At 39.6% G+C, this 14,490-nt stretch overlaps 1 protein-coding gene and 1 long non-coding RNA gene across 2 annotated transcripts; one reads left to right on the top strand and one right to left on the bottom strand.

The window, feature by feature from the left end:
• Positions 1 to 209: 209 nt before the first annotated feature.
• LOC145054317 (uncharacterized protein At2g24330-like) lies at positions 210 to 2,642 on the bottom strand. Its single transcript, XM_079002478.1, has 5 exons — positions 2,443 to 2,642; positions 2,089 to 2,336; positions 1,442 to 1,586; positions 828 to 1,358; positions 210 to 738 (listed from the first exon to the last, which is right to left on the bottom strand). Exons 2-5 carry the CDS (start codon positions 2,329 to 2,331, stop codon positions 329 to 331), a joined length of 1,329 nt encoding a protein of 442 aa, XP_078858604.1. The 5' UTR covers positions 2,332 to 2,336; positions 2,443 to 2,642; the 3' UTR covers positions 210 to 328.
• LOC145054319 (uncharacterized) lies at positions 2,554 to 3,477 on the top strand. The gene is made up of 3 exons (XR_013684773.1): positions 2,554 to 2,687; positions 2,992 to 3,131; positions 3,215 to 3,477. It is a non-coding gene; the product is annotated as an uncharacterized LOC145054319 (long non-coding RNA).
• The last annotated feature ends 11,013 nt before the right edge of the window (positions 3,478 to 14,490 follow it).

Here is a 14,490-nt window from a genome sequence, read left to right as displayed (position 1 = left end):
TATAAACAAACATGTTTTAAAAGCGGAAATTGAAAAGTCATAGAAAAAAAATATATAGCAATCTTATTATATACTCTGATTATAGAAACCTAAGTGTGACATAATTATATATTTTTGCACATGGAATGCAGTTTTGATCCTTACCAAATGACGACTAAACTAATCAAAATCAGTCTGCTTCAAAGATCTTGCTTCTTTTGCTCTTTCAGGAAGAAAAAAAAATCTGTACTAAAACAAATCAAACTATAGCGTTTTCGTCATGACTTAGTTACACAAATAGTTGTAAATCTTTCATGTTAATAAAACAATATAAACCGTATTGAGCTTGTTAGCTATCAGCAAGATCCTCAACAACTTTTTTTTCACTCTCCACTCTGGGTAATCCCACCTTACCCTTAGCAGATACATTCTCACTCATCGATTTAGCATTAGCCATTGGTTTTGTTGAAGATTTGACATCAGGGGCTTTGGCATCTGAACACTTTTCATCAGACTGAGAGTTCCTTGTTTTAGAAGAAGATCTCGTTTCAGATTCAGAGGAGTTGGTTTCTGAAGAATTATTTTCAGTTAATCTTGTTGGTTTATTCAATGCATGGTAATGGTGATGTGCCATTGGAGATCTCATATTAGGGCTGTTAAGACATGAAGAATTTTCATCCAAATTCTTCGGTTTGTTCAAAGCATGGCAGTGTGGGCAATAGTAAGTAATCACAAGAAAATCTTCCTTCCTTGCAAGACCTGCAATTAAGCCATTATTATGTTGTTAATGCATTATTTACATGAAAGCCAAACAGATATCAAAATGACAAAAAAATAAATTTACTCACCATTGTGCATATGGCAATTACCACATATAAGTGCATAAGATTGTGTGGGGTCCTCACCCACAAGCAATGCAGCAAGTCTAGCAATCCAACCCCCATCTTGTGGACTTATAGCCACAGGACTATGCTCAACAACAAGCTCACTAGGTAAAGAAATCTCGGAAACCTCACTTCCTGCATATTGAAAACCTTCTTTTTCTGAATTACTTCCACTCCCAGGAGATCTTCCTTCCAATGTGTTTCTTCTCCTTAAACCACTAGACTGCAGAGCCTCAAAATCATTGCTCTTCCCTGTGCCAAGGTGCACATTCAGATGTGACAGATGTGATTCATCTAGATTCACCTGTAGCCCTGATTCAGCTCCCAGTTTGGATGCAAGCACTGATGCAGCAGCTGCCTTTGCTGCTGGATCTGAATCGTATCTCTGAATCAGTTGTTGGGTGTTGTAATAATTAGTTCTGTCTTTCAGTTCATTGATTTTCTTCTGCCTTTCAGCCCTAAGCTTCTCTAAAGATCTTTCATCTCTTTGATCGCCTATAAACAGATCAAATTTTGATTAAGTCATTGAATATGGGAATTAAGGTAATGAATATTATATACGTGTGAATGGAACATACGAAAAGTTTTGAAGCTTTGAAGTCCACAATACAAAGCCCATGATAAAAAAGGCAAAACAAACATAGGTAAAACTCGCAGAGCTCTTGTATTCCACTCTAAGTTTACTGATCTTGTTGTTGTTATGGCATATCCGATTGCAGCAATCTGAAATCAAAACAAACAACAGGTAGTGTTTTCATCTACATGCTCATTTACATGGATTATACCAAATCTGGATATTTGAATCATGATTATACCACTTGCTAGTTGAAGGTCATTGTTTGAATTTCACAAATTATATGTTGTCTGTGGACACCAAGTTATAATCGACTTGTCTAATTGAGAAAAATAGAACATGATAATAAGCAAATACAGAAACAATCACTTGTGAAGAAACAATAGTTTCGAGTTTTATAGTCTGCTGCATATGTATATAAGCAGCATTGATACGTTGTATCAAATAGAAAATAGCAGTATAGATGCAACATCTAAAAATGTTTAAATTTAAATCATTTAGGTCACCCCTGCGAGTGATTCATTGTATAAAATAGCAAATAGAGTAACTGAATCGGTAAGGGAGATAACTGTCTGTTAGTCTAATCAAGCAAAATATCAGACATTATTGAAGATTAGAGAGATAATGATGAGGATTGAGTTTACGGTTTACCTCAAAAAGAACAGAAAATGCAATTATATCCCGAGCAGTTCTCCGCCATCTCTTAGATCTTTTCTTCATTCTAGCAAGAACAGTAGCCTCTTCTTTAGATATATGTTGCAATCTCTTTTCAAAATTATCACCATGTAACCTAGCCAATCCATTCCAAATTCGAGAGAAGATACTACTCTTCTCCTTTCTTGGCGAATCATCATTCTTCTGTTCAACAACTTCCTTTACATCGTTCTCCGCCATTTATCCTACACGGTTTTTATTTTCACTTATTTAATCGTCTATTCCACGTACAAACATACGAATCAAAGAGATAATACGTTCTATTCAAAAACCCTAGGTGAAATCGCGTACCTGATATCACGCAACAGTGAATGCGAAATCTGCGTCTGCAATGGAAGGCGAATTTTGATTGTTTTAGAAATAATCACGAAACAGTGTTGGATCGATTACTTGATTGTAAAGCAAAAATCAAGCAAAGAAATGTAAGAAGCATGAAAGAGTCCATGGGGGAATGAATTGAACCGACTCCATTAAGGAATTCGTTACAGCGCCTGAAGAAGGAAACATGGATCACACACTGTGTTTACGTGGAAAAGGTACTTTGTCCATTCAAAAAGTTAATAGTAATTAATTCTAAAAGTAGAGCTAATATATTAAAATAAAGGGACTGAGAAGACGACATACTGCATTTGGTAAACGTTTTTTTGTGTTCTAATAGCCATTTAACTTGTTGATTTGTGTAAATTTTTTCCTTCCGACTGTTTTTTGCCGGTTGCAAAGGATTTATCGATTCTACGTGTTAGTTTGATCCTATGTGGCATGTAGGGCTAATGTTATTAAAAAAGGGGCGTATGTGGTTCCTTTATTGTGCCCTAATTCCTTAATGGCTTCCTCCTACAGCTTCTCATCGTCCCTCAATCGATCAAGCAAGAAATCAACAGTGTACTATCCAAAAACTTGTGATTGTGGTTTCCCTACACGTATTGTAACGTCAACAACACCAAAAGAATCCAGGGAGACATTTCATGGTGTGCAATGAGGTAAGCTATTTCACTTGAATCTTTCTCATTTTCTGTTTCATTTTCTTGATTTGAAATCTTCTTATGAGTTATTTGTGTTGAAGGGTAAATGCAAATATTGGAAATGGTTGGATGTAGAACCTGTACAAATGCCTCTAATGGAAGTGGTGGAGGGAATGAAAGCTGAATTAGTAGTATTGAAGACCGAAGTAGAGATGTGAAGGATGACATGGAACAAATGAAGAAGGACAAGTGCTATGATGCCATTGCAATGAAGCAAAAAATATACAAGTTTACCATAGGATTTTTATTTGACCATCGTGTATATGATGAAATGATGTATTGGAAGATGTTGTTTGAATGGAATGAAGGCATTATCTTAACTTCTTGTTGGAATGGAATGAAGTAATTTTGACTGGAATGGAATCACAAAGAAGTAATTTTGACTGGAATGGAATCACAAAGAAGTAATTTTGATTGGAATCAGAAATAAGTAATTTTGACAGGAATCACAAAGAAGTAATTTTGACTGGAATGGAATCACAAAGCAACATATACATAACAATGAATACATATATGATTCCATTCTTTGACTGTAATGAATACAAAGAAGTAATTTTGATTGGAATGGAATCACTGAGACAACAATACATACAAATAACGAGAAAGTATTGAATGGAATGAATACAATGCATACATATAACAAGAAAGTAATTGAATATGGTGGTTGGATTCATTGAAATACTCCATTAATATTCGAAATTAAATAAAGGGCAAGTAGTTGTCTGCATACACAAAAGTTGTAGCTAGGTAACACAAAAGATGGGACAAAAGATTCCTGCTAGGGACCACAAAAGAAGGGATACCATGTGCCCACACACCCAAAAGAAAAGCATAAAGAAAGCATAGTACTTTGTCTTTACATCACAACTTGATAACAAAAGATGTGCCCACCCACTACCTACACACTAACTTAATCAAGGACTGTAGGGTTCTCTACACTGCTCCAAACCCCAGATATCTTCCTCCTCAATGCCATTTTAAAAATCCTTTCAGAATATTGCCTTCGTCCACTTCTACCAATTGGGGCATTTCTTCTGGGGACAGGCCATGTACCTGGTGGTTGGGCTGGTGGTGGTGGTGGTGGTTGGGCTGTTGGTGGTGGTGGACTTGGCCCACCCACTACCTACACACTAACTTATTAAAATGATGTATTATGTTCATATGAAAAAATTTTACCTGATTATTTGTTTGTTACTTAGATGAACATTTTTTCTTGTTATGGCCTGGTTCCTTGCAAATCCTACACCTTATCAGGGTCCCCCTTCTTGTCAAAGAATGTCTAACTGGTGTAACACCCTAAGATTTGTCATTTATAGTCCCTGGGGATGGAAGGGTAAAGCCATGAAAAGCCTAATGGATAAGTTACAACTTTGGGACCAGGAGGAGTACGCTGCACGTACATAAGGGTACGCTGAGCGTACTAGGCGCGCCCTAGTATGCTGGGCGTACTCATGACAGAAGGAAACCCTAATATATAGGGTTTGGGTGCTATATAAACAACCTTATGAGCTCATAACCCTCCCTTACCTCAGCCTCTACTGTTTAGATCTGTTTTCCCTAAACCCTAGCCATTTCCTTGAGTGTGTGAGCTTATAGAGTGTGTTTTGAGTGTTTTGAGAAGAAGGAGTTGCATCAAAGAGTTGGAGAATGAGATCAAGATTGTAGATTTGAAGTTGTTTGGTGCCCTAGAAGCTCCAGAAGGTAAAAAGCTTCAAACTTTTTGCTTGCATGTTATAGATCTAGCTATTTTAGCCTTATGGAACCATTATTATCCCAAAAGTCCCCTAATTGGTGCATGATGTGATTCGGACAAGATAAGTTGTCCTTTCAGACCCCTGAAGAGGTCCTAAGTGATAAAAATGAGGTCCCAATAGCTTAAGTTGTCCCATGCATGAAGTAGAAAGGTCTTAATGGATTATGAGCTTTCTGGACGTCCAAAGTAATAAAGTTCAAGACTTTATGGCTCTAAGACACTTTTGGTCGATGGACTGAAATATGGGCTTAAGTGCTTAAGCCATTAAGAACTTATTAGGGTTTTGGAAAAACCCCATGTACGCTCAGTGTAAGTTTTGTACGCCCAACATACTCAGTTGACCACCCCGATGGTGGTCAATGTCAAGAAGAGTACGCCCAACGTACCAGAGGAGTATGCCCCACATACATCTTCTGTTGGGCCTTTGACAAATTTGATGGGTTTTAGCCATAAGAACTTTCCTATGTGCACATACAAACCCTAAAGCTTGGATCTAGGTTTCTCTAATTAAACATGCAATATATCCAAGACTTTCATGGCTAGATCTAATGTAAACTAACAATCAAAACATGTGAAAACAGATCTAGAATAATACCTTGAGTTACTTGCTTGAGATCCTTCTTCTTCTTGGAGCTTAGAGTCACAAATGTCACTCCTCTAATGGCTTACAAACACCAACTAGCAAGAAGATGATTTAAGAGAGGGAGAGAGGTGAGAAGTCGGCTCTAAGGTTTCCTCAAACATGGAGTGGCCGATTTCTCCAACCCTAAGGGTCTATTTATTTTGTGAGCTCCTAGGGCTTCACCTTAAACCCTAATTGGATAACTTAGCCTCAAAGCAATCCAAAAATCATTCTAGATAAGCCTTTGGACGATTTCTAGGAGATCCATATCCCTAAAATCGTCCACCCCCATATCCATAAAGATCCTTAGCTCAAAACACAACTATCACACATTTGACAGTTTATGCCCCTTTATTCAATTAATCTCTTTAAGTCACCAAATTAATTCCTAATCAATTTATGACTTATATTAATTAAATAATATTGTAATATCCCAAAAATACAGGCCAAAAATTTCATTTTTAAATACGTCATTATAAAACCAACAGTGTGATAAAACATCTGTAATACCATGTCATGTCAAAACCGACCAGGAATAATCAAACGTTTTATCATAAAACAATATCAGAGTGTAATCCCAAAGATCTCATGTGCGGAAAACCATAGTGTGATGCGCTGCGATCAAGCCGGCTCCTTTCCTTTAAACACGAAGTACCTGAAACCAAAACTGAAAACCGTAAGCACAAAGCTTAGTGAGTTTCCCCATCATACCAAATACCATACAATCATATAATGCACAGCTAGGAGATACGGGCCTCGCCCACGCTCATAGAGGTACAGGCCTCACCCACACTCCACTAGCTGGGAGATACGGACCTTGCCCACACTCCACTATCTCCGAGATACGGGCCTCGCCCACACTCAGCCACTAAGCCATAGCATACAAGTATATACAATCATATACTAAACAGCTAGGAGATACGAGCCTCGCCTACACTCATGGAGGTACGGGCCTCGCCCAAACTCCACTATCTCTGAGATAGGGGCCTTGCCCACACTCAACTACTATCACAAATATCATAACACAAACATACTATCAGACATATCTGGGGTGTCCGAACTACCCTTCAGTCCTAACAACCGAACTTAGGGACTATTCCCCTCCTACTACCACTATCACATATAACATATCATGCCAACATATAAACATATCATCACATGCTGTCAGACATATCTAGGGTGTCTGACCTACCCTTCGGTCCTAACAACCAAACTCTACTACTATCACATATAACATATCATGCCAGCATATAACATATCGGGTAGTAGCAAACCTAGATGATATCACAAAGACAATCATCTAACATACAACTCCTACTGGTGGGTCGACATTGTGGCCGTAGACCCACCGCTACTGGAAGGTAACTCACCTCACACTGCTGAAGTCCCGAAGACACAATCCCACACTTGCTGAAGTCCCGCAGACTCAACCCCAGCTGCTGGATGACAGATTCCCGATCTGTCAATATCAAAACATCACCCAATTAATAATTGGGTCCCACTACATAACCATAAACACTTCCTTTGGATAATTACATTAACCCAAGCTTGGCTTATTCAAGCCCAAGGCCCAACCCGTTGGCCCAAAGTCAACTAAGAAATCAAAGCCCAACACATGGCCCAATTTTCCAAATTGGGCCTAGGCCTAAACATGGTCTCATTCTAAGGCCCAACACCATATAATCATTAAGGCCCAAACTATGGCCCATCTAAGGCCCAATTTTCCAAATTGGGCCCAACCCCTTACATGGGCCTTGCTCCAGGCCCATTAAATTATTCTAGTTCATTGGTTTGACTTTGGATGACCCACTAATTACCCAATCCTCAAGGCCCAACAACAAACCCAAGTGAAATTAGGGTTTCACATAAAATGATGATTAGGGTTAAGTTTCCTACTTAACCCATTAAGGACTTAATCCATTAAGTCCAATATCACTTAGATTAATCTTTACCGATGATTATTATTTAATATCTCAAGTTATTAAATAATTCTCGTGTGTCCCGATTAATACCCCAAATTAAGATTTACTGGCATTAGGGTTTTCCAAATCAAATACTAGCCCATTAATAATTTGTTGGACTTTTAGGTCATTATGGGCCTTATTGGGCCCATTAGGGTCTCTTTGGGTTAACTAGGGTCCATTAGACCCATTAGGGTTTCCTTAAGCCCATTAATCAAATGTTTGGGCTTTTATGTCCATTAAGCTTCTTTGGGCCCATTAGGGTTTATGTCCCTTGTCCAAACACCACAAACAAGTCACCATACAACGAGGCACACCGCCACCCGACACGGCGACAGATGGCGGCAACCACCACCTCATGGTGGTGGTTAGGGTTTCTTTCTCATTATTCCATTTTTTGTTACAATTTACAATGGAAAACCCAAAAGAAACACACACACACACACACTAACTAACTAACACACACTCTCACACATATATACACACTATACTCGGAACAGTAGCACAGCCACCCACCTGGCGGCGTTTGGCGGCGGCAGAAGCGGTGGTAACCACCACCTTGAGGTGGTGGCGGTGGGTTTTCCGACCAAGATCGCTCCAATAATCCTCACAATACAACAACTACATGAGCACTCGACTACATACCCATGAAATAACGCATACTACTCAGACTTGAAACAACAGCACACTCGAACGCATGAGAAACACGATCATGGCAGTCCTTTGGGGCGATAAATGGTGACCGGAGCACATGAGAGTTAAACAGGCGGCAGCGGCGAGTCGTGACTGTGTGAAGCACCGAAGATCCGAGAAGAGAGAATGAAACGAGCAACAGTAACATCAGCGATTGAGGGGGGCATTCGTTCGATCTTCGTATTCTTCACGGAGGCGAGCAGCTACAATAGTGGGCTGGAACTCATCGGATCGGAACAACGAACAAAGGATGTCGGCTGGAGGTTAACGAACGGCGGTAGGAAGGATCCGGAATGATGGTGGCATAGGTGAGGGGGCATAAGGGTGGAGAGAAGTGGCGGCTGCTTCATACGTGAATAGGGTTAGGGACGAGTTAGGGTTTTTGCAATGAAACAGTGAGATAAAGAGGTTACCGGGTATATCCCGTGTTCCTCTAAACTTTAATCCAAATGTCCAACTTCAGCACCTCCTCACATAAATCCTTTCATTAAGAGTCTATAAATTTCCATTTAAACCCTGCCCTTTCAATTCCTTTACAATTTAAGTCCAAATTTTACTAAACAACCCCTCTCTCAACAAATCCTTTTCAAAATCAATCCATAATTTATCTATTTAACCCCTAATTTTCAGTTATGAAATAATCAGCCCTCCCACCTCATTTCCTTTTAAATTAAATTCAAATAATTACCACAGAGCCCCTATCTTCATAAATAAATATACACTGAGTCCGAAAATTACACTTTTAACCCTCGACTTCTAAAATGGTGGCAATTAGCTCTTCGAGACCATCCTTTTATACATAATTATCAGCTACAGTTTCCTGCTTGGAACTTTTCCAAGTCACTGCTCCTCCATTAAGGGTAAAGACCCATCCCGAATGTGAACGGTAGTAGTCTCTGTCGGTCTTGAAATTGGCGTCACTATACCCTGACACCTTTAAGTCATCACTCCCTCCGAGGACTAGAAACCATTCCTTGGTCCTCCGAAGGTACTTAAGGATGTTCTTGACCGCAATCCAATGCGGTTTTCCAGGGTTCTCTTGATATCTACTGACCATGCTCAAAGAAAAGGCCATATCAGGGCGAGTACACGTCATAGCATACATGATCGAGCCAACTGGGGAAGCGTAAGGTACTCGGCTTATCTCAGCTATCTCAGCTTCGGTACTCGGACTTTGAGTCTTACTCAACTTGGTATTACTTTGTATCGGTAGTTCTCTCTTCTTCGAGTTTTCCATACTAAAACGTTTTAGTACTTTATCTAAGTAAGTATTACGACTAAGTCCTATTAGTCTCTTACTTCGTTCTCTCACTATCCTTATTCCCAAAATATAGGAAGCCTCTCTGAGGTCCTTCATAGCGAAGCACTTCCCGAGCCAGGACTTAACCTCCTGCATAGTCGGGATGTCGTTTCCTATAAGCAGTATGTCATCGACATACAAAATGAGGATGCTAACTATACTCCCACTGGCCTTGACATATACACATGATTCATCTTCGCTTCGTACAAATCCAAACTCTTTGACTTTCTCATCAAAGCAAAGATTCCATCTGCGAGATGCTTGCTTAAGTCCATAAATGGACTTCTCAAGCTTGCACACTCTATTCGGATGCTTCATATCGACAAAACCCTCTGGCTGAGCCATGTAAACATCCTCAGCCAACTTCCCATTAAGGAAAGCGGTCTTGACATCCATCTTCCATATTTCATAATCATGAAATGCAGCAATGGCTAGCATCACCCTAATAGATTTTATCTTAGCAACTGGTGAGAAGGTCTCATCATAGTCAACTCTGAGAGTTTGAGTAAAGCCCTTCGCCACCAGTCGTGCCTTATATGTGTGCACATTCCCATCCACGCCGGTCTTCTTCTTGAAGATCCATTTGCACCCAACCGTCTTACGTCCGGGCAAATTGTCAACCAAATTCCAAACTTGGTTGTCATACATGGACTGAATCTCGCTGTCCATCGCCTCTTTCCATTTAGCAGACTCCGGGCCTGCCATGGCTTCCTTATAGCTATTAGGTTCATCTAGATTTACTAATGTACTGTCACTAATATACGTGTCCCCTTCGGTAGTAATATGAAAGCCATATAACTGGGGTTGAACTCTAACTCTTTCGGAACGCCTAAGAGGTAAGGACTCGTCAATTGGTTCAACCAGAGTTTCCTCCTCGGGTTGAGCACCAGCGGTAGAGGTTCCTTCATCACTTGATTCTTGAATCTATTCAAGATCGATTTGCCTCCCATTGTCTCCTTGGCTTATGAGTTCTCGCTCTCGAAAAACCCCTCTCCTCGCAACGAAGACAACATTGTCACTCGGTCTATAGAAGAGATATCCAAAGGATTTCTGTGAGTAGCCGATGAAAATACATCGCTCATTACGAGGTTCGAGCTTGTTGTGAGTCTCTCGTCTTACGAAAACTTCACAACCCCAAACCTTGATATGTGCCAACGAGGGAGCTTTCCCTGTCCACATCTCGTGAGGTGTTTTGGCAACCTTCTTTGTAGGGACTCGGTTAAGGATGTGGGAGGATGTCTCTAAGGCATACCCCCAGAATGAGATAGGTAGTGAAGCACGACTCATCATAGAATGGACCATGTCTAACAAGGTTCGATTATGCCTTTCTGCCACACCATTCAACTACGGTGTCCTAGGTGGCGTCAATTGCGAAACTATTCCACATTTCTTGAGATAGTCGTGGAATTCAAGACTTAGGTACTCTCCTCCTCGATCGGATTGAAGTATCTTGATTTTCCTGCCCAATTGATTCCCCACTTCATCTTGAACTCTTTGAACTTTTCAAAAGTTTCAGATTTATGCTTGATTAAGTAAATATACCCATATCTACTATAATCATCGGTAAAAGTCACGTAGAAGCGGTTTCCATCCTTTGTGGTGGATCTAAAGGGCCCACATACATCGGTATGTATGAGATCCAATAAACCCTCACCCCTTTCACAAGTGCCAGTGAAGGGTGACTTGATCATCTTTCCTAGTAAACAAGATTCACACGTGTCATCTTCCCTAAGGTCGAATGACTCCAACACTCCATCCTTTTGGAGTTGGGCTATGCGTTTCTTGCTGACATGTCCAAGACAACAATGCCACAAACATGCTTTATCCATACTATTGGTAGAATCCATACACAACACGTCATTTCCTAGCTTATCTACAATCATAACAGTTTCATAAATTCCATTACAAGGCATTGCTTTAAAGTATAAAACACCATTTAGATAAGCCTAAATAGAACCATTCATATTATTAAACGAATATCTAAATCCTTGTCTAAACAAACCATGAAATGAAATGATGTTTCTTGCCATATCTGGCGAGTAGCAACAATTATTTAAATCTAAACCTAATCCATTACTAAGCACTAAAGAATGCACTCCAATCTTGGTGACAAACGACGATCTTCTGTTTCCCATGATTAGATTTATTTTTCCTTGCTCCACATCCCTATTTCTTCTTAGTCCCTGCAAATCAGAACAAATGTGGTAACCACATCCTGTATCAAGAACCCAAGAAATAGCATGAGATGAATCATTAGATTTAATTGTGTATATACCTGCAAAAGATGGCTTGATCTTTCCATCCTTGATGGCTTGCAGATATTCCGGGCAGCATCTCTTCCAATGCCCTATTTTGTAGCAATGATGGCACTCTGCCTCCTTCGGGTTAGGGTTGGGCTTAGCGGGATCAACCTTGGTCCCACTAGAAGAGGAACCATCTTGGGACTTTCCTTTGCAGTGGCTCTTTGACGGAGCCTTCCTCTTCTTGCCCCTTCCCTGCCCTATAGCCAAAACAGGAGCAGTGGACAGATTGGGAGTTGGTGCAATAGACTTGTCCTTTAGGTTGCTCTCAGCAGTCCTTGGGAGTCCTTGGAGTTTGCTTAGGGTGACCTCTTCCTTGTTCATGTGGTAGGTCATCCTAAATTGGTTGTAGCATGAAGGCAAGGAGTGAAGAACAAGGTCGATGGACAAATCCTCCCCAAAGTTAACATTTAACTTGTGAAGACGATCAACATATCTTTGCATCTTTTGCAAGTGCACAGTTAATGATTCTCCACTTCCAATCTTGGCGGTTATCATGTTGGTGATGATCTCGTAACACTCTTGCCTCGCGCTTTGGTGGTACCTCTCCATCAAGTCTTGATGCATTTCATAGGGATACATATCCTCATAGGACTTTTGGAATTCTTGGTTCATGGTGGCTATCATGATGCAATGGACTTTTGTTGCATCACGTTCGTGGGTCTCAAAGACAACCATCTCTTCGGGAGTAGCGGTTTCTGGGTTGACCTTCTCGAGCTTTTTGTTGAGGACATACTCTTTGTCCTCGTAGCGTGCAATGGTGCGAATGTATCTTATCCATTCGCTAAAGTTTGTTCCATCAAAAGTCACCTTTTGGCAAAGACTCATTAACGTGAATGAGTTAGCAGCAGTGTTGTTTGCGTTTGACATCTATAAATAGAAAGGACAAAGTTTGATGAGAATTGAATCCCTAATTAAACACCCAAAATGAAAAATTAGGGCTAGGACCCAACAACATTATTTACATATTAGAAAAGGGATGCCGTAATCCAACATGCAAATAATTTGGAGGTAAGTGAATGACGATTCACTAATTCTTCACCACGAAAAACATGATCTTTAAGTTTTAAATGTATTGAGAATTCCTAGATTTTTGAAATTCATTGAACTTTTCAATGGCATGTTTAAATCTCAATATGCTCCTCTAGTTTGTGACTGGGATACCGATGATCACAAAGCGGGTGTGAATAACCATGCAAATTTACATGGTGCCTTCATTGTTACAATCACCTATTCGATGTGTCGGTAAACCACGCACGCTCCATCAAACCATGACAAACAATGAATCACCCTTTGCCACCTTTTCTTAGAACCAATTAGTGTGCCGGTTAACCACACACGCTCCACTAACTTCTTAGCAAGGGTGCAAAGTGTAATTTCATGGGATTGCATCAATTCACTTTTCCTAAAGTAACTAAGATTGGGAATTTTATAAAATAGTTTAGTTACTTTAAATATATTCATTATACTTATTAATGAGAGGAGGTTTGCCCTATCCTACCCGTTCGGCTAACGACCCTCCACCAGTCAAGCAAGCGGTGGGTGTGAGTGTACACCCATTAAGCACCATTTTATAGGCAACAACCTTATACCCACCTTATAGACCGGCTTCGTGAATGAGGCCTACTAACGGTAAGACTAGCATTTTAATTTTACTTATATATTTATTAGGCTTTTAATAATATAATAGTATAGGGTTGAATTTTAAACTTGTAAAACTCTAGGGGTTGAAATTTAAATTCTTCTAAATTAAACTATTAATCACAAAATTCAAATTTCAAAACTTAGGGATAAATTTTTGAATTTTTCAAAACAAAAGGGATCAAATAACAAATAATTCAAATTAAACGATTAATTTCATAATTATCTATATTTGTCCTAATCCAATTTTAGTCATTAGATAATTACCAAATAATCTTAAATAGTCCATATTTATCATATAAATAATAAATATTCAAAAGATTTGAAATTATCTAATTTTATGTCAAGGATAATCATTAAATTAAGTTAAAATTCGTATTTTTACATAATAAAACGATTTAGGTATTAATTCCAAGACAAAACAGCAACCAAATCCCGAAATTATCCTCTGTCTGACGCTCAGACTCGCCGAGTCAGCCCTGGACTCGCCGAGTAGGGCCAACTCGCCGAGTCCAGACACTGACTCACCGAGTTGGGTCGAACAGAGGTCAAGAAAAACGATTTTCAGCAAGTAAATCAGTTAAGCATCACATTCAATTGAAACCAATCAAGTCTCTGATTCCACTGATGGGTTTTAGCCATAAGAACTTTCCTATGTGCACATACAAACCCTAAAGCTTGGATCTAGGTTTCTCTAATTGAACATGCAATATATCCAAGACTTTCATGGCTAGATCTAATGTAAACTAAGAATCAAAACATGTGAAAACAGATCTAGAATAATACCTTGAGTTACTTGCTTGAGATCCTTCTTCTTCTTGGAGCTTAGAGTCATAAATGTCACTCCTCTAATGGATTACAAACACCAACTAGCAAGAAGATGATTTAAGAGAGGGAGAGAGGTGAGAAGTCGGCTCTAAGGTTTCCTCAAACATGGAGTGGCCGATTTCTCCAACCCTAAGGGTCTATTTATATTGTGAGCTCCTAGGGCTTCACCTTAAACCCTAATTGGATAACTTAGCCTCAAAGCAATCCAAAAATTATTAT

This window comes from Lactuca serriola, chromosome 5 (genome assembly GCF_051521515.1).
Source record: "Lactuca serriola cultivar US96UC23 chromosome 5, Lser_US96UC23_V15, whole genome shotgun sequence".
NCBI classification, from domain to species: Eukaryota; Viridiplantae; Streptophyta; class Magnoliopsida; order Asterales; family Asteraceae; genus Lactuca; species Lactuca serriola.
The sequence above is the reverse complement of the archived record's forward strand: the minus strand, read 5'-3'. Positions and strand labels throughout refer to the sequence as shown.

Coding starts and splice junctions, on each gene's coding strand:
- LOC145054317 (XM_079002478.1), bottom strand. CDS start 2,331: ATGGCGGAGAACGATGTAAAGGAAGTTGTTGAACAGAAGAATGATGAT. Junction 1,359..1,441: donor TCAAAGCTTCAAAACTTTTC/GTATGTTCCATT, acceptor ATCTGTTTATAG/GCGATCAAAGAGATGAAAGA. Junction 739..827: donor TAATTGCCATATGCACAATG/GTGAGTAAATTT, acceptor GCTTAATTGCAG/GTCTTGCAAGGAAGGAAGAT.